The sequence below is a fragment of the Eptesicus fuscus genome, chromosome 3, assembly GCF_027574615.1.
Source record: "Eptesicus fuscus isolate TK198812 chromosome 3, DD_ASM_mEF_20220401, whole genome shotgun sequence".
NCBI lineage: Eukaryota > Metazoa > Chordata > Mammalia > Chiroptera > Vespertilionidae > Eptesicus > Eptesicus fuscus.
In genome coordinates this window covers 42117689-42138020 of record NC_072475.1, presented here as the reverse complement: position 1 = coordinate 42138020, position 20332 = coordinate 42117689, and the positions used below count along the sequence as shown (strand labels likewise).

Genomic DNA, 20332 nt, shown 5'->3' with positions numbered 1-20332 from the left:
GGGGACATGGAATCCACCGGAGGACAGACAGCCGTGGCGGCTGTCGCAGGAGCTGCTCCCACTGGCCGTCCAGCCGGGTGCAGCCTGGGTGACCCGAGAACTGTGGCACCAGCTCGCTGCCTGGCACACAGGCGAGGCTGTGTGAGCCTGACTGCCGGGAGCCGGCATTTGCGGGCACTGTCTCTTTGAACACGTTGAGAGCTCCTGGTTACAGTCGAACCTTCCCAGACCAATGCCGGAATGTATCTGCTCCTTGCCTGTGACTTGGCCATCCCTCCTCTCTGAGACTGGCGGTAGGCAGTGATGCTCCCGTGCTCCATCAAGTAACACTTCTGCTCAGGCTGCAACCTTCGGGCCTTTGTTTCCCGCACAGCATTACCGCATCCTGTGACCGATGCACGTGGGCCAAGGGCCAATTCTCCACACCGTGGCCACCCGCCGAGTGCTGAGCCTAGTCCTCCAGGTGTTGCCAGGGTAACCGCTGGGCTGCCTATAACCCAGCCCACAGAATGGGTGAAATCTCTGGCCTGCCAGACTCATGTTCTCCTCCTGGAGGGAGAGTCAGGCCCAAGGTGCCCCCTTGAGGACGCCCCACAGGGAGAAGGACCTGATACACAGGCCTGGCCCAGCTCTGGACCCTCCAGTGAGCTTTACAGAGAGTGGACAGATGCAAGCTGACAGCATGCACCCACAGCTTCACCCCGGAACCAGGAAGCCTGTGTCCTAACGGGATCTGACCTGGGACTGAACACTCTGGTGCTGCGCTGAATTCGGTGGAGGGAACGGTGCGTTAACCATGACATTCTGAGGCCCGGACGACCTCCTTCCCCGAACAGAAGAGTCATCATAGTTCAAAGCTTCGGATCCAGCTACAGATCCTGCTTTTCTAGGGGTGTCTTCATTCCACTCACTGATCTTCATTCAGTATCCCCATGTGTTTGTTTGTGAGGAAGTCCAGAAAAGGAATGTTGCAAATGGCCTGGTGAATATTAGTCACTGTAATTTCTTTGGGAATCCTGGTCCAAAAAACAAAGGCTGTTAGGTGCAATTCTTTCAAGTACCTACTCATTTATCTAAAGGGCCATCTCCTGCACAGGTCCTGGTGGGGGGATAATGGCGAGTGACAAGGCATGGCTTAGGGCCTCTTGGGGAGTGGCCAGGGGCATTCTCTCTCCTTTCCTATTAATTTTTTAAAACTTTGGTGAAGGTTTGGCTACCCACTTTACTCAGCCCTATTTAGGGCTCACATCTGACTTCCCAGCTACAGGTATGAGATGGACTTCAAAAAGCTGGTTGAATGATTAAGAAAAAGATGCTGAGTACTGAGAAAAAGGACGTCAGTGCAGCGCAGAACAATGGTATTTTGTGGCTCAGTCTTCGCAGACTGAGAGCTGAGCCAAAGGACCACAGAGCTCTGGGCCTCAGTGCCTGTCTCTTGGGAAGATGGTAGATGGAGTCCTGCCGGGCCAAGTGTGATGTCAAATGTTCTCATCAAAAGCACCAGTCCCCCCATCTCCATGATCAGGCCAGGGGGCGGGCAGGGGCCCAGCAGGCGCTCAGCCCACTCCTGACTTCAAGTGGACAGGAAACGGATCACCAGAACGCCTCTGTGCCCGATGCCGCCTTCCTGTGAAGTCTGACCTCGTCCTCTGACAGGCCTCATCACGTCTGTCCGCAGGCACCCTTACAACTTGATCACAATGGGATAAAATGTTTGTTTCCTCTGAAAGGAGTGCCAGGATGTGGACCAAGGGCCTGCCTACCATTCTTTCAGGGCCCAGAAAAAGAGCAAAATTCAGTGTCCCAATTACTTATAATTAGAGCGGCAGCAAGCTCGTGGTGAGCCTGTGAGTGGGCTTCGCAGCCAGAGAGCTCTGGGTCTGCCTCTAGGTTTATCATGGATGTGTTGGAAAAGCCAGGGAAGATCACCTTACAAAGCCAGGTTTCCCAATTTCCAAAAGTGGACTATGGGTTTGGCAATGAAAAAAAAAAAAAAAATCAGGTAATATATGGATGCCAGGCCCCAGTCTGACATATAATGGACACTGTTATCTTTAATTGCAAAGAGCTGCTAACTGTCCGACCCTGGAGCATAGCAGAGCCCTGCTGAACGGTATCCACGGAGCAGTGACTGGGCAGATGCGGACTCTCGGCAAAGCTGAGCTTCCACCACCAACAGGTTTTCTCAAAATAACCAACTAGAACCTGGAGTCTGTCTGCCTCTGAGAATGTTCCAGGCACGGACACCTCCATCTCCTCCTGGACTGACTTAAGTATAAAACATCTTAATGAGCAACTGAACTGTCAGGAAGGATCTGCAGGCCTGACACCACGACTGCAGAGAGAAGGGTACCTGTTGTGGGATGCTGCCTGGTATCCGACCGCCAACGCCTGCCTCAGGATGTCACTCACCAGCTGCTCTGTAGCCTGCAACAGAACACGCTGTTACCTCTCGCAACGGCCACCTGCTCTCAGGCAAGAAGGGCTAGATCCGACCCCAGCTCATACCCTACGCCTTGGAAACTGTACCTAAGGGTCAAAAGTCCTCAAGGAAAAATTAAAGGTGGGAATAACAGGCCACACACAGTAAGTAGGCCACAATGATAGACGCCACGACTCAGAAATGGAATGGGGTGACTTTCATTCATCAGAAGTTGTTTTTAAAGGAAACAAGGGGCGGGTTACTTGGCATCCTCTGCTGCGGGAAGGATACAGCAGGGAAGGACCAGCTGAACCCGGGTTGGGCTGGGAGAGTGGTGGCCACTTCTCTGCTGTGTGACCTGTGCAGGACACCCAAGGCTCTGCCTTGGTCACCTCCTGAAGCAAAGAGAGCACCGACTCTCACCTCCAACGGCTGAAAAAGCACTTGAAATAACACTAAAAACATTAGTGACATCAGGAAAGGAACTCTTATTGCAGATGCGTTTACACTTAGAAGAACCATACTTAACTTCACTTAAAAGTCCGAAGACAGCCCTGGCCAGTTTGGCTCAGTGGATAGAGCGCCCGCCTGTGGACTGAAGGGTCCCAGGTTCGATTCTGGTCAAGGGCATGTACCTTGGTTGCGGGCACATCCCCAGTAGGAGGTGTGCAGGAGGCAGCTGATTGATGTTTCTCTCTCATCGATGTTTCTAACTCTCTTTCCCTCTCCCTTCCTCTCTGTAAAAAAATCAATAAAATATATTTAAAAAAAAAAAAAAAAGTCCGAAGACAAAAAAAGAGAAAACTTTAAGCCTGAATACGGTGAGAAATCTTAAAACTTGTGGCCCTAGCCGGTCTGGCTCAGTGGGTAGAGTGTTGGCCTATAGAATGAAGGGTCCCAGGTTTGATTCCAGCCACAGGCATGTACCTCGTACCTCAGTTGCAGGCTCGATCCCCAGCCCCAGGCCAGGGCACATATGGGAGGCAACCAATCGATGTGTCTCTCACATCAGTGTTTCTCTTTCTGTCTCTCCCCATCCCTTCCACTCTCTAAAAACCAATGGAAAAATATCCTCGGGTGAGGATTAACAACAACAAAACACAGAAGAAAACCTCGTCATCTCTGTTCTGTTTGTCCTTGTCCCTTACCCTCAACAGCCTGCCACCCATCCAGCCTGCCCGCCTGCCGGGCCCTCTGCTGCCAGCAGGCACCCACCTTTAAAATCATGTCCTCCACCACCGACGCATACACGTTCCTGTGAAGCGCCACGGGCTGCAGGGTGATCCCAATCTGGAAGAGCCAACGGAAGCATTAGCTCCTATTTGTACAGAGAACAGCCTCTTTAAACAAAGCACATTTCTCTGGTACCCAAGGAGATGTCCAGTTGGAATAAGATATCCCATTTCTCATGATTCTAAGTGATGGTTAAAAATGCTATTATAATCCCACATCTAGCCCCACATCCCCTTCATGGGAGACCGTGATCAGGATTTGCCATGAATCCCAACAGTGGGATCAAAACATTGCAAAGTCTGGACTCAGCCTAAGGCGCTGTCTGCAAAGGGTGATGCAGAGATACTAGTACTTGGAAACAGTGCCTGGCTGCGTTTTTCATTTCCTCCTGCAAGTGACAACACACTGCCTTTCACTGTGGGTCCTGAGTAACTGTAGGTGCAGATGCTGGACAGCTGCCGAGTTCCCTCAAAGGGGACAACTGCTCTCCTGTGCCATCAGGTGCATCTGCACGGCCGTCAGAGCCCCGGGGGCTATGGGAATGCGAGGGAAAGCTCACGCTCTAAAGTCTGACTTGGAAATATTATGACATGCCTCCCTCACGAGAGAAAGGTGTTGCTACTGAGGCAAATGAGCAAAAAGGAGATGAAAAATAACAAAATCTACTGCCTTTGCTTTAATTCCACGCTCAACAAGCACCCTTCTCACGGGTGATTAACTTCTTGCCCAAGGGAACAGAGCCCGGGTTTATCAGGTGAATGTCCGAGCACCGAGCACCTGGTTTGTGGTCACCCGGCACCACAAGCCGCAGCCCCTACCTTCTGTGTGATGTCGCCAATGAACTCCGCCCCCGGTGTTGGTGGCAGGTAGAATTTCACTTCTTCCTGCTTCTCCTCCTGCTCTTTCTTGATGTTTGTCTGCAGTGGCTCCGAGAGGCTGAGGACGTCCACCTCCTCCTCGTGCTCCGGCTCTCTCCTCTGAAGCTGCTGGAGGTCCTGCAGCTTCCGGCACAGGCTGTCGGCGGAGGAGAAGGACGACGGGCACTCTAAAGGGGAGGGGGTCAGTCTCAGAACAGCTGTGGTGACGAAAGACCAACGGCCTGGGACCGAGAAGAGGAGTGAGGGAACTGAGCGCCTGGCCCTAACACTCGATGGCTGTGATTAGCGGAACCAGTAACTCATGAGGTCGACAAGCAGCACAGGCACCCTGAGAGGACACAGCCAGCACGTAATTCTGCCTCATGCCACCAAAACTAGACCATCTCCTCACCCCGCAAATATTAAGGACTAATTTTTTTTCATGTTTTTAAATGTGGAAAATTTAGACATGTACAGTGAAGAAAATGACAATCACCCATGTTCTCACTGCTCAGAGAGAAGTGCTGCTATCGTTTTAGGTCCACCTCACAGCAAGTCTTTCATGAGCTGATTTATACAAGATGTAACAAAGAGCATTAGAACTTCAAGCCAGCGGAGGCGCTAGGCACCTTCCAGTGCATCCTTCTCACCCTATGGATGAGCGAGGTCAGACCAGCCACGGGATGAGGTGGAGCACCCTGCTCCTGGCTGCTTCTGCTTTATAGACTGGGCACCCACAATTAATCAGTCATATTAACGGGAACCCCATTATATGTGGAGCATCATGCCTTATTTACTACCAGTGAAGCACAGAAGTAACCAGCATGGTCTCTGCCCTCGAGAGCTTAGCTACATAAATATGACAAACCCTCCAGGCTCTGTATTAAGTGCTGCCAGAGATCAGAGCAGGGAGAGGCCGTCCTGCATTGGGGTCTTGGGAAAGCTGCGTGGAGGAAAAGAGACTTGCACTAAGTCTTAAAGGACCCCACCCACTCTCCCTGTGCTCCAGGTTCCCTCAGACGAGGAGGCAGAACTTCTGTTTTTCTACAGAAATGGGGTTTGGAGGAGAAAACAACTCTTCCTATTCTTTTTTAAAAATATATTTTTTTAAATTGATTTTAGAGAGAGAGAGAGATAGAAACATCAATGATGAGAGAGAATCATTGATTGGCTGCCTCCTGCATGCCCTCCACTGGGGATCAGGCATGTGCCCTGACCGGGAATGAACTGTGACCTCCTGGTTCATAGGTTGACACTCAACCGCTGAGCCACATCAGTCAGAGGCAACCTTTCTTACTCTTTAAGGTGAGACTCAAAATATTCTCCCAATATATCTTTTAGGCCCTGACCCCTCACCTCCACAACAACACAGCTGCTTATATTTTATCATGAAACATTGTTTACGTCTGTGCCTCCCCTCCAACACTGGGTGGTACACTCCTAGCCATGTCTGCAGATGAAGTGACAGATAAGGCAGTGTCCCCAGATTCAAGGAGACTGGACCCATCTGGGAGGGTTATAAGGTCACAAAGGAAGAAGTCACTTCTGCCTGGAGGAAAGGAGGTGGATTAGCACAGTCTTCCAAGAAGAAATGGTGCTGAAGAGGACACTCCTGAACACAGTGCTGGCTGGGACACGGCACCTGGGCATAAATAGCTCTCTAGGGGCTGTGTTAGGGGAGGGCGGGGTCACGGGGTCAGAAGTGAGCAAAGGCTCCTGTTCTCCACAGTAACTCGTGGAGTCCTAGGCAACTGCAGGGGTTGGAAGAGATGAGCGTGTGCCATGGGAACAGGCCTCAGGCTGCTCCCCTGAAGGCTTGCCTGGCTCGCTGTCGATCTGGGTCAGCACGTCCTCAATGGAGTCCCCGTCGCTCCTGAGGCTCTCGGGGTCAGGTGGGGTATAGCCGTGGCAGCGACACCAGTGAGCAATGTGCTTGGTTTTCAGGGGCGTCAGGTGGTGAAATCTTGGGTTCTTCTCCAGTATTTCTTGTAAGACCTTTCGCATTGTCATTGCTCTTTGCCACTTAAAAAAAAAATTTTTTTTTAAATCATAACCAAATTCTTCAACTTAGTAGAGTATTCAAACAAATCACCCAATTGTAAAATCACCTTGCTAACTTGTTAGAATCATTTTTTTTCTAAAGTAAACAATCTGATTGTGTTAATCCTCAATTTTAAAAAAAGGGGCAAGAACTTTTACCTAATGCTTATAATATAAAATGGCTCTCCTAAGTTTAAGTTTGGCCTACAAGTCACCTGTTCTCAACCTAGTATCTACCACTTCCTCTCCTCCAACCTCCCCCAAACCCTTTGCAATGACCTTCTCATAGCTCCCAAGCATGCCTTTGCACACCCTGTTTCCTCATAACCCCCCTGTCTGGCATAGTAGCTGCCGCACTGGAGTAATAAACACTTGATTGAATTTTAATTCAGTAATATACTGAAATTCATTAAAGAATTTTGTAAAAATGTTTACCAATGCAAAAAAAAAAAAAAAAAAAGAAAGAAAGTGGACCTTTCAAAGGCTAGCTACAAGTCTTGAAGAACAAGATATGTAACTGAGGAAAAGATTCTATCATCGAATATTAACAAAATATGCTTCACATTTTATCACTGGTCCCTATGACAAGGCTTATGGACGCGGCCAGAATGCACGCGTTAGACATGGATTACCTCGGCGGCTCTCCTCTTTCCGATGTTCCAGCCATAATACTGCTGCACAGACTTCGCAGAAAAACAGCTGGCATCCTCACCTAGAAGGCACAGATCCAGCAAACTCTGAATAAAACCACGATTTAATTCAAGTCTTATTTGTTGGAAGCATGTCCCAAAGCTTCTTTAGACTTCCTCATTGAAGTACATTCCTTACCGGGCAAGTTCAGATGCTTCTCCTTAGGAGAAAAGGCATCTCATTCGTGTGCACTCAAAGCAACACCCTTCGGTGGGCAGCCAGCTTCTTTGGTAGAGAAAGGTAATCCACTGGCTGAAGCTATTAAAATAAGTGGAAATAAAACTCCTCCAGGAGCCAGACGACCTGAGACCTGGCTCTGGCTGTGCCCTTAGCTTCGTGGCTGGGGGACCTGACGGTCACCTCTCTGGGCTCCAGTTTTCTCATCTGGAGGACAAAACTGCTGGGAAAGATGGTTCTGAACTGCCTTCCAGCTCTAATATTCTGAGGTATCTGTACCTAAATTTTTTTTTTAAAGTTTTTTTGAGTGATTTTTTTCTGCTGGGTTAAGAACATGTTATTGAAAGTATACTTTGAACTACCTCAAAATGACCCTTTGAACTTCAACCAAGGAAAAAAAGATACTCTCTTTGTTATTACAGTTAGAATAAAATGAGCAGGGTGGTCTGTAGTTGGCCTACCATTCTCATATTTGCATGAATATAATATGATCATGTGCTCCATCCCTTCCCTCTAACTGTTCAGGGTGATCTTGCCCAAGTATCACAGGCAGCCTGCCCCTCAGTGAGGCTGTTACTCTGTCAGAACACCTGTGCTGAGAAGCCAGCGATTCAGTCTGGCGAATAATGGCAGCGACAGAGCAGCCCTCGCTGCTGGAGGTCGTGACAATCATGCATTTCGCAGTGAGCGACAGTGAGTGGAGGAGGGAGGATGAGTGGCCTTGGAGTCAAACAGAACTGGGGTTGCAGCCTACCTCACCACCCACAGCTAGTGACCTTGTGCGGTTTCTTAATTTTACTATCCTCGATTTTCTCATCTGTAAACAGAGATGACATCCCACAAGAGACTGACTAAATAAGACAATAAATGCAATGAGCCTGCAGAGGCTGGCACACTGTAGGCAAATGTTAATTTCTTTCCTTATAAATAAATATTAAAAACGAATGCAGCTTTAATGACATACATAACAGATTGATGATTTATATACAAAAAATGTGAAAAATTCCTCTTGCAGGTCAAATACTAAAGACAGTAAAACACTAACTAGTTGATCAAGATACTACGAATTCTAAAACCCTGTAAATGAGCTATAGCTGTAGCTAAACCTCTGAGATAACCACCGCAGTATTAATTACTGTACAAGTGATTACGTTGACTCAATATCCCAAGTAGTTCACAGCTTTTAAAAAGTGTCTTACTTTTTGCAGTGATTAATGGGATCTTCTTTACTACTGCCGTTAAGAGTTGCTGGATCGTCTCTAAATGGTCTATCCTGAGAAGGATAAAAGAAAATTGAGGTTGTAAATGCATATAACAGTTTCTAGCCATATATACACATAAATTTATATACCTATTCCCCCTTTCTGTGGGAATTAAAACTAATTAAACTAATTATACGGGCAGTCTTTCCTTCCATAGACACCCTTCTTTATAAAACATCCTTCTATGCTTAAAAAGAAAACAGACTAAATAAACAGAAGAGACCCCAGGAATGGCAAATTATGTAAATAGTAGACATTATTTTACTTATATTTGTAAATAGCCACATAACCTTTTTGTATGGTGACTGCCACTAGAACAGAAAATCCTGTAATAAAAATGCCTGTCTTAGCGTTATTCCAGTTCACAAGCTGTCTACTATCATGTGAAAATGACTCATTTTCTACTGTCCCCAGCAGCCTGAGATACATCAAAATATGTGGTCAGAGGTGGGTACCGATTTGGAAATTGGAAAATCATGTGAAGTTTTTTTTGTTGTTGTTAATCCTCACCTGAGGATATTTTTTTCATTGATTTTTAGAGTTTTTTTTTTTTTTTTGGGGGGGGGGGGTATATGGGGAGAAGAGAAACATCGCCTCGCCTCTCCCCGCCATGCCCTGACCAGGGCCAGGGACCAAACCTGCCAAACCCAGGTATGTGCCCTTGACACAGAATCGACTCTTTGGTGCATGGGCTGATGCTCCGACCACTGAACAACACCGGCCAGGGCATGAAGTCTTTTTAGAAGAAGCAATGAGTGCGTATGGCCCATGAAAAGGCAGCTGTTTAGGCAGGTACGTGGGTACTTGGACAAAAAAATGTGTACACACCTGAGTAATTACATCATGTGCAAAGTATACACATGCTGGCAAGCTTGCTGGAGGGAGGTCTGTAATTCCACCTGAGGCTCCGGAGACAACAGATAAGGTAGGTGATGCCTCAGGCCCATCAATGTGTAAAATGGAGACTCGGGAGCTGTGCATCAATACTTGATCACCATCCGGACAGGTCTCCACCCAGCAAGGGGCTTCACAATACACACCCACAACTTCACACATACTCAACTGTCCCAGGCATGGTTTTTTAAGTTTCAGAAAAACATCCAAAGCACAACTCCCTTAGAAAAGATGGAAATAATTACTTAATAGCATAGTTCCCCAGCTCAGAGCTCTCTTCTGTTTTCACTGCTGTCTGGCCCTCCTGAGGGAGGCAGCTTGGCCCGGGAGTTTCTGGTTCAGTCTTCACTACAAGGGAAGAGCAACAAAGAGAGAGCTGTTAGGGAGCAATGATGGAAGGACACGTGCAGGCAGAAACAAAAGCCCTTCTTGGAAACCAGTGAGGGAAGTGCTGCAGCAGCTGTGGTAGGGACACAGCTGGGGGCCTGAGATGGGCCTGTCCTCACAGTCAGCAGACAAGGGGAGAACTGTTAGCTTGGGTCTCGTGGGTCTGTCTCTACTGTCCCCTTAACCCGGCATGCCCGGACCTCTCCACAGCTACAAAGACAATCCATGTCCATACGAAGTCCTATCCCCCTCCATACCCACCAACCCTGATCAGACATCCTAGATTGAAATATTCCAGAATCCACTTAGGCTGCATCTATCACTCATTACTTACTATCTATCTCAATCAACCCTCTTCAACACGATTACACCTTCTTGAAGGGCAGAAATGATGCTCCATCTCTATGCTTCCCTCAATGTCAAGTCTATATGTAAACAGTAAGCATTTTTTGAGGTGGCTGATCCACAGATGCTGAAAAATATTTGGGTTGTAGACCCAAGGGACTCATTAATGTCTTGCATAAAACCCGAGGGCAGATATACGGTGAGAAACGACATACCTTTTGTAACAGTTGCTGGAACAGAGCTGGGGACAACTGGAGTGGGGGCAGCCACCGGCAGAATGGTAGGTGATTTGTTGGCAGAAAACGACTGAACCACTAAAGGCAAGAAAGGGCAGGGGAGGATATAAGAAATAGAGGAGTTATTGTAATGAGGATGATCTAACAGACGACAGCCCAATTTAGACTAAGAGCACAAAACAATCAGAGTACAACAGAAATGAAGGTCCTTTTTAATGGTGATTTTGACAAGGTGGGCTGTTTACCATTAGTACTAGGGTAACTGAATCATAGCCATCAACTGTGGAAATGGGGGCCTGTCATTAAGAAAATAAAAATCCATTTATGAAGTCTCATAAATGCTTACAGTGTTCCCCCTCTATTCAACGTCAGAAATGGGCAGCTATTAGAAGCCATGGGCCATCTGGGTTTTTCTGTCAGTCTTAGAGTTGGTCTCTAGAGTGGCGGTCGCCAACCAGTGGTCCGTGAGGTCTGAAAGGTTGGCGACTTCTGCTCTAGAGCTCAAGGTGCCAGGGAGCGTGTGACAGCCAAAGGCAGGCTGTGCGAGGGGGAGCAGTCACCAACTGAAAGAATATGGACTTCCCCCACGACAGACCTGGAGACAACCACAGGAGGACAGCCCCTGCTGAAGGACTTACCTTTATTCACAGGCATCAGTATAGTCTGCACACCTCCAGATGTATTTACACTGAGCGGTTTGAGCTGGCTGGGGATTGTCAGGACCGCCTGCTGGGGATTGGATTGACTGGAGTGAATCTTTAACAATCCTAAAATAAGTTGGAAGATAGGGCCAAGCTGAAGATCAGATGCTTCCTTGAAGTTACTGCCCTCATTAGCATTTATATTTTCTCACAAGAGGAAGTTCTTAGGACACTCACCCTTTCAATAAACAAAGAGCTGGAAGCATGAGGCCATGGATGTGGCAGATTTCACAATGAAACAATGGTGTGAGGATAATGATTTATTTTTACCTCGCAATCAAAAATACAGAAATTTTTGGAAAAGCAGAACTAATAGAAAAGAGAAGAAGTCACCTAAAGTTCTAGGACAGAGACAACCAGTATTGAACATTTTGAGAGTTCTTTTCCATGTTTGTTTTCTATGACAATTTACTTATTTTGTATATAGCTGTAATACGTACAAATCTGGATATAAAGTTTATATTTTGTTTAGATAACTTGCCATTTTTCTGCCATTAAAAATCTTCTCTGACTCCTGACTGCCTAGAGAATGTTTCCAAAATTAGTTTCAAAGCATCCAGAGTCCATTTTCATCTGGTCCCATCTGACCTGCATCCCCTCATACCATCCCTGTGTGTTAATACTTCACTCTGTCTACTTGCTGTCCCCTACAATCTCCTCTCTGTGCAGCCTCTGTCACACACCAGAGATTCTCAACTTGGCATTTTAGAAAGGGTCATCCTCTCCCACTTTCCTTTAAAGGTCGTTTCCACATTCCTATTTCCATTACAGAGCTGTGCTAGGCATTCAGAGGCCAGTAAGGTGACAAAGGGTGTTACTGTGAGAAAGCACAACAGATACAACACAAACACCTGTTATAATGTCATTACTTAAAACAGCATCAGCGGCTAAAGATACTTTCTCGAGTGGAAAGCAGTTGCTTTAAGGAAAGGAATATCTTAAGTACGTCCTAGAAGGAAAGCCTTAAATAAAAAAGAAAATCTTTTTTTTGCAATAGATGAATGTTAAACCAGTCTTTACAAGAACTTCTTGAGACATGCCACCAGAGAGTAAAACAATGACCTGATATTTTCATTTTATAAAAAAATACATTTTTATTTCCGAGAGCGGTAGGGATCGATCTACAACCCAGGCATGTGCTCTGACGAGGAATCGAACCATGACCTCCTAGTTCATGTGTTGACACTCAACCACTGAGCAACATCAGCCAGGCTATTTTCATGTTTTTTAAATTCTTTTTTATTAAAATATTACATGCTTATTAGTTGAAAATAAAAAGTGCTAACAGGCTTATAACTAAAAATGGTCATCCTTTGCTCCACCTCCCTAGCGTTGTCTAGTTCCCCAATAGCATCCACTTTTTAAAAAAATATATTTTTTTATTGATTTCAGAGAGGAAGGAAGAGGGAGAGATAGAAACATCAAAGATGAGAGAGAATCATTGATCAGCCGCCTGCTGCACGTCCGCCACTGGGGATTAGGCCCGCAACCTGGGCATGTGTCTTTGACTGGAATCAAACCCAGGACCCTTCAGTCCACAGGCCAATGCTCTATCCACCGAGCCAAACCAACCAGGGCAGTAGCACCCACTTTTAACCCTTTTGGTCGTTTCTTTTAATATTTATTTCAGTATTTTTTAAAAGAATGTGTATATTATAGGCCTTGATTCATTTTGATGTAACATTTTAATGTTACATACTGACTATTAAGACTTAAGCACATTCAGGTACTTATACCCTTTCTTTCTTAATACTCAAATATTGTTCTCTATCGATGCAAAGAATACCATGATACTATGATTCCATTTTATTTTCTGGGCTTAATCATTTCCTTCTTCTCATTTGTTTAATTCTCTTTTAACATCTAAGTCTTCACTTCTTCAAGATTGCTGTAAACCACCCTTTAATACAGTTCTCCACATAGTCAAATCTCCTAAACAATTTACAGTTCCGTTTGGTAAGAGATGTCCTTCCTGGAGCTCGCTGATCTGCTCCAATCTGGATGCTGCTTTCTAGGCCTGCGGCAAAGCTCTCATCCTGGGGACAGCCTCCACCGTTACTCTGGAGTCCCCTCTGCCTTCCATGCTGGATTCTGTTTTCTTCTTCTATCTTGGTCTAGAACTCCTCATTCTGATAAAACTTGTATTTTAGCAATGTCTTGAGACAGGGTGCATAGGAAATACACTGGCAACCCTCACACTCAGTATTGTTTTGGCTGACTACAGAATTCTAAACTGTAAGTAATTTCACCCTAGAATTTTGAAAAGCTGTATTCTAGCTTCCAGCATTGCTACTGAAAAGCCAATGATATGTAATTTCTGAACTTTTCTTTGTCTGACAGCTCTTAAGATCTTCTCTTTGTCCCTGGTGTTGTGATTTCATGAACAAATTGTGCCTCGATGTGAGCCATCTTTCTTTCATTGTGCTGGCCACTGTGACTTTTGAACCTGGAAGTTCGTGCCCTTCAATTCTGGGCTAAATTGTTTCATTTTTCAGATCATTTCCTTCCCACTATTTTCTGTTTTCTTTCTGGAACTCCTTTTAGTCTAATGTTGCCGGGGCTCCCTGGTACATCACTGACTTTTCTTTTTTAGTGCCTACTTCTTGGTCCGTTCCCTGCTTCCAATTTGGGCCCCATAGTTTAGTCTAAAGGCTGCAGCCAGTGATCCTGTTAAAAGATAAGGCAGATCATGTTACCCTTTAGCTTAAAACCCGCCAGTGGCTTCCCTTGGAGTAAAAGTCAAAGTTCTTAGAATGACCTACAGAGGCCCTAGTGATTTGGCCCCATCACCCTGACTTCATCTCCAGTGCCCCTTCCCTCGCCCACTCTGCTCCAGTCCCAGTGGTGACTGACCTGTTCAAACTAGTTTAGGACGCACACACAATGTAATTAAAAAGTTACTGGTCAGTAGGAAATACTTGGATTCTGTTATGAAAATATTATTCAGAAAGTTTCTTCTTATGAAACTAGAACTTAAAAGCAGGGAGACTTCATTTACTGCATGCTAAAAACTTAATCAGAAAAGGGGAGGGCACTCATTTCTTAGAGTATCTACTCTGGTCCTGACACCTGCCTCCAACAGTCAGTCAGTAAAGCAGAGCACTCCTTACACTAGATAGAACCTGATCAATTTCAACTGGGAGGTGGAAGTCATGGAAAAACAGACTAGCCTTCATCTTCTGGTCTCCTCTACCCTAAAGCAAACAAGACATAGGGACCTGGTTTAGAGTCATGTACGGAATGTAGTGATGACAATAATTTTATTTTTATTTTTTATAGATTTTTTTTTTTATAGAGAGGAAGAGAGAGGGATAGAGAGCTAGAAACATCGATGAGAGAGAAACATCGATCAGCTGCCTCCTGCACACCTCCTACTGGGGATGTGCCCGCAACCAAGGTCCATGCCCTTGACCGGAATCGAACCCGGGACCCTTCAGTCCACAGGCCGACGCTCTATCCACTGAGCCACACCGGTCAGGGCTGATGACAATAATTTTAATACGAACAACAATATTCTCACTCTTACCCAAAGGGATTAAGGTGTGTGTGTGCGTTTATGCACGTTTAAGTGATACTCAGTCTTTTCTGTTCATCAGTGCCAATTGGTACACTGTTATCAATCTACAATAAGACATTAATCTGTTATATTACTATGGAAATTAAGAGTGTTCAGAAACTTTTGTAACAGTTTGACATTGCTGTGACATTTTTATAGTATTTTAGAAAAGTATCTGGATTGTATTGTAGAAAAACAAAACTTCTCAAATCTGAGACACAATGCTGCAAATTACATCAGCCCCTGGCATCAAGGACAGTGCGATGTAATAAAATACATTAATATTTCTTCAGCAAAATACAAATATCCATATTAAGTAGTATAAACAGCCTATCAATGGAGGTTAGATTTCACCCTAAAATTAGTTCTGAAAGTAAAAAACAAACCTTTGGTTTTCACAGCTTTTTAGATTTTACAATTATGGATAAGGAAATGTAGATTAACAACAATGCTGACACTGAAAATGATAATATCAGCAACTATTTACATACTAGAGGCCCGGTGCACAACATTTGTGCACAGAGGGTGGAGGGTCCCTCAGCCCGGCCTGCACCCTTTCGCAGTCTGGGAGCCCTCGGGGGATGTCTGACTGATGGAAGTAAGCCGTCAGTTGGACATCCTTGGCGCTGCCACGGAGGCCGGTTGCTGTGCTTACCAGCCATCAGCCCAGCTTGTGGCTGAGCAGCACTCCCCCTGTGGGAGCACACTCACCACCAGGAGGCAGCTCCTGCATTGAATGTCTGCCCCTTGGTGGTCAGTGCACATCATAGCGACCGGTCTATTTGCATATTACCCTTTTATTATATAGGACTAGCTACTACATGCCAGACATGCATTAACATATTAACTCATTCAATCCTCTCAACTTTATGAGGCAGGTATTATTATCAGGAAACTGAAGCAAGTTTTTTGTTTTTTAAAAAATATATTTTATTGCTTTTTTACAGAGAGGAAGGGACAGGGATAGAGAGTTAGAAACATTGATCAGCTGCCTCCTGTACACACCCCACCGGGAATGTGCCCGCAACCAAGGTACATGCCTTTGACTGGAATCGAACTTGGGACCCTTCAGTCCACCGGTGGACACTCTATCCACCGAGCCAATCCGGTCAGGGCTAAAGCAAGTTTTTTAAAAAAATTGATTTTAGCCGAAACCGGTTTGGCTCAGTGGATAGAGCGTCGGCCTGTGGACTGAAAGGTCCCAGGTTCGATTCCGGTCAAGGGCATGTACCTTGGTTGCGGGCACATCCCCAGTGGGGGGTGTGCAGGAGGCAGCTGATAGATGTTTCTCTCTCATCGATGTTTCAAACTCTCTATCCCTCTCTCTTTCTCTCTGTAAAAAATAAATAAAATATATTTTTAAAAAAATTGATTTTAAAGAGAAGAAGGGAAAGGGATAGAGATACAGAAACATCCATGAAAGAAACATCCATCAACCCCCTCCTACACACCCCCACAACCTGGGCATATGCAAGTCATTTGAATTAAGGCTCCTGGATGTATGTTACCCAACAGAGTAAAAGGCACACTTTTCTGGTGCCCTTCAGGTCAAAAACACATCATTCATCTTGTCAGACCTCAAGCGCGGCACCCTAATACTATCCAATACAATAACTAATGTTAAAGAGTCAGCAAGGCTAATTTATATTTTATATGTTTTGTTTGCAAAATCAAAGAGATGTATGATATTTTATGATGAGTTCCATTTAAAACTGATTTAAAAAAAAGAAATGGGTACTTTGTCAGCTTTCTACAAAATTACACTATGAAAAAGCAGCTAAAATACCCAATAAAGCTCCAGATAGCTGAGATTTTATTATGGCATTTAAAAATCATTAAATTATTTATTTAAAAATCAGTGTGGCCCTAGCTGGTTTGGCTCAGTGGATAGAGTGTTGGCCTGTGGACCAAAGGGTCCCAGGTTCAATTCTGGTCAAGGCATGTACATTGGTTGCAGGCCCCTCTCTGGCCCAGGCCCTGGTCATGGCTTGTGCAGGAGGCAACCAATCGATGTGTTTCTCTCACATCGATGTTTCTCTGTCTTTCCCTCTCCCTTTAAAAAAAAGGGGGTGTGGGGATATCCTTGGGTGAGGATTAACAAAAACAAACAAACAAATCTATAATAATCCTACCTTATAATAGAGAAACATGCAAATTGACCGCACCTCCGCTACGCCCACGATTGGGCCGGCGGGAGGCTGGGGGGTGGGACTCCGGGTGGCATATCCGCCGTTGAGAAGATCAAGATGGCGGTGCCCAGTCCTCTTAGTTCGGGGGTCCCTGGGGAGATCGCTGCCCCGGGGAGGCGAGACCTGGCTGCCCAGACACTCAAGAGGGTATCGGGGAGATCGGCACCCTGGGGGGGGCGTGGCCGGGCCCATCCCGCCCCTCCCGGGGGTCCCTGGGGCGATCAGCACCCTGCGGGGGCGTGGTCGGGCCCATCCCGCCTCTCAGGGGGGGTCCCTGGGGAGATCGGCAACCCGGGGAGGTGAGGCGGGACTCGCCCAGCCGCTCCCAGGGTCCCTGGGAACATTGCAGGCATGTGGTTGCTGAGACCCAGACCAGGCCTCTGGCCACAGATTCATAGCTTTGCGGAGACCTAGGGCAGGGATCTGCCTCATCTGCAGAAAGACAGAGGTTCTGCAGTGCCCCCAAGACGTGGGTGGGCCCAGCCAGGGATCAAGGGGCATGGAAGGACTCCTGGCAGAGGGCCAGGACCTTCACCCCTGAGGCGGGGGTTGAGGGGTGGTGCCACCTCAGTGGAGGGGTGCTGCACCGCAGAGTACTGGACTGACTGATGTGATTCAGAGAAGCTCCCAGTGCTAACCGGCCACGCTCAGGCAGCCTTCACACTTCAGAGGCAGTGACTACTGCTCCTGCCTTCACCCAAAAGCAAGCTCGCTACACCCTGCCCCATAGCAGAGCATGCCTAGGCAGTGAGTGGGAAGCCTTCCACCTGCTTCAGAGAAAGGGGGGCAGTAAAGAATGGGGGGAGAGGAAAGAATGTGGAGCATCCGCAATGAAGAGGTGCTTGAGAAAGAGGCTCGGAAGCCTGACTGGAAGGTTTGTTCTGTTTGCTGGGCCGCTGCCCCTTAGGAAGCGCAAAGAGCATGACTCTGAGGGCTTCCTGTGTGCTGAGTCAAGTTCCACAGCCAACTGGAATTGGCCTCAGTTTCCTGGTCTGTAAAATGGATTAAGCGTGTCCCAGTGCCTTCACTGAGCTTTGATGGCCAATTAAGATACTATATAAAGAAAATGAGGGAAGAAGTGAGAAAGAAAAGGAAGGACAAGCAACACAAAAGAAAGATTGAAAGGAACCTGTAAACCCATTGTCACTTAAATAGGGAATATAGTCAATAGTGTTGTAATGATGGTATGATGCCAGGTGGGTACTAGAAATATCAGGGAACACTTTGTAAAGTATATGATTGTCTAACCACTATTCTGTAACTAATATAAAACCTGAAACCAATACAAAATAATATTGAATGTAAAGAAATGAAAATTGGAGTGAAATTTTTATAAATTTCAAATTTTAAATAAAAGCTGTAAAGGAAGGAAGGGGAGAATAAAAAGTGTTTTTCATTTTGCCACTTCATTAAAAAGACAGTTGTCTTTATATGGTGCTTTTATACTTTTCTAAGTCATTATCTCATTTTAATTTCCGGGCAACTTAAAGACAAGATAATTATTCCCTCCACTATTCAAAGAAAGGAAATCTTGGTGTCTGATCCTAATGATTCAATCGTCAAGCCCTTATTGTAAAGCAGGGTTAGTAAAATTTTCTGTGCAGGGTCCTATCTATACTAATAAAAGCCTTGGGGGTGATCAGGCCAGCAGGGGAGGGTATTTGGGGATAATCAGGCCCGCAGAGGAGCAGTTAGGGGGCAATCAGGCCAGCAAGGAAGCAGTTAGGGGGCAATCAGGCAGGTAGGTGAGCGGTTAGGAGCCAGCAGTCCCGTACTGTGAGAGGGATGTCCAACTGCAGGTTTAGGCCCGATTTCACAGGGATCGGGCCTACTATATCTGCAGTTGGACATCCCCCGAGGGGTCCCATATTAGAGAGGGTGCAAGCTGGGCTGAGGGACACCCTCCCCAGTGCACGAATTTCGTGCACTGGGCCTCTAGTAAAAGTATAATATGCTAATTAGACCGGACGTCCTCCCGGACAACCTTCTGGACGAAGCCGAGGCTGTGAGGGAAGCCAGGGTCCAGGGTACTGGCAGCCAGGGGAAGGAAGGCCTACTCTTGCACGAATTTCGTGCATCAGGCCTCTAGTAAATAAATACAAAAAAAAAAAAAAAAGTCAGTGTGGCTCAGTTGGTTGAGTGTTGTCCAGTGCACTGAAAGGTTGCCAGTTTGATTCCCAGTGAGGGCACATTTGTCCCCGGCTGAGGTTGTTCAGGAGGCAACCAATCCATGTTTCTCTCTCTCTCTCCCCACCACTCATCAAAATCAATGAAAAAATATCCTTGGGAGAGGATTAAATTATAAAAATATTTAAGACCTTCTAAAAATATTATAGCCAAAGAAGGGAGGGAGAAATAATATCATTATGATACAACTGACCTGACACTGTAGCCTTCCCGGAGATGGGGTTAGGTGTGGACACCAGGGATGTGGCACTGATGACAGAGGGAGCAGCAGCCTTGCAGGTTCCCATGGTGGCCTGGCTCACACACACTTGCTGTTGCCCAGAAGTTTTCATTATGGAACCTACAGTGGATGATGAACTGGGAGCTGTTCCTTCTGACTGCTCGTCCGCAGGGCCAGATTTAACAGAAATACAAAAGAAGGCAGTAACTTACGTAGGACAGTGACTGCCATGCAGCATACTCAATAAATATTATCTACTAGTGTTATTACCTACTTATTAAATGCAATGCCATTTAGAAAGACTGCTTCTCTAATTTGGTGTTTCCTACATTTTTAGATTTCATGGGCCAGAAAATTTTTTAAATGAGGCGGTATCACAGGGTTACCACATTTATAAAATATTTCATTCCTATTTATAGCTGAATCATATTCAATTTTATGGATCTGCCACATTGCTTATCCAAATCAATAATGAAAAGATAATATCGCAATTAAATAATGGGCAAAGGATCTGAATAGACATTTCTCTAAAGGTACACAAATCTTAAAAAAAAAAAAAAAACCCACAAGAAAAGATACTCAATATCATTAGCTATAGGGAGATGCAAATTAAAACCACAATGAATTACAAGTTCACACCCACTAGAATGGCTATAATTTTAAAAAATGAGTAAGAACAAGTGTCAGCAAGAAAGTGGAAAAATTGGAATCCTCATACATTGCTGGTGGAATCTAAAATGGTGAAGCCGCTTGGAAAACAGTTCGGCAGTTCCTCGAAAACTTAAACAGTTACTAGATGATCTAGTAATTCCTTTCCTACGTATACAGCCAAGAGAAATGAAAATATATTATACAAAAACGTGTACAACACGTTTATGGCAGCATTATGCATTGTAGTCAAAAGGTAGACACAACACAAATGTCTGTCGATTGCTA

The 20332-nt window shown here is 45.7% G+C and overlaps 1 protein-coding gene across 1 annotated transcript in view; it reads right to left on the bottom strand.

Annotated features, from left to right (window-relative positions):
* Positions 1-20332, bottom strand: part of YEATS2 (YEATS domain containing 2) — a 97475-nt gene continuing 77143 nt past the window's right edge. Inside the window, exons 21-31 of the mRNA XM_054713783.1 lie at positions 19370-19553; positions 11182-11310; positions 10523-10621; positions 9821-9923; positions 8619-8692; positions 7185-7264; positions 6333-6534; positions 4474-4700; positions 3638-3712; positions 2354-2427; positions 1-1016 (exon numbers count right to left, since the gene is read on the bottom strand). Coding sequence (XP_054569758.1) covers positions 908-1016; positions 2354-2427; positions 3638-3712; positions 4474-4700; positions 6333-6534; positions 7185-7264; positions 8619-8692; positions 9821-9923; positions 10523-10621; positions 11182-11310; positions 19370-19553 — 1356 coding nt within the window. The 3' untranslated portion in view covers positions 1-907. The remainder of the gene's footprint in view (positions 1017-2353; positions 2428-3637; positions 3713-4473; positions 4701-6332; positions 6535-7184; positions 7265-8618; positions 8693-9820; positions 9924-10522; positions 10622-11181; positions 11311-19369; positions 19554-20332) is intronic.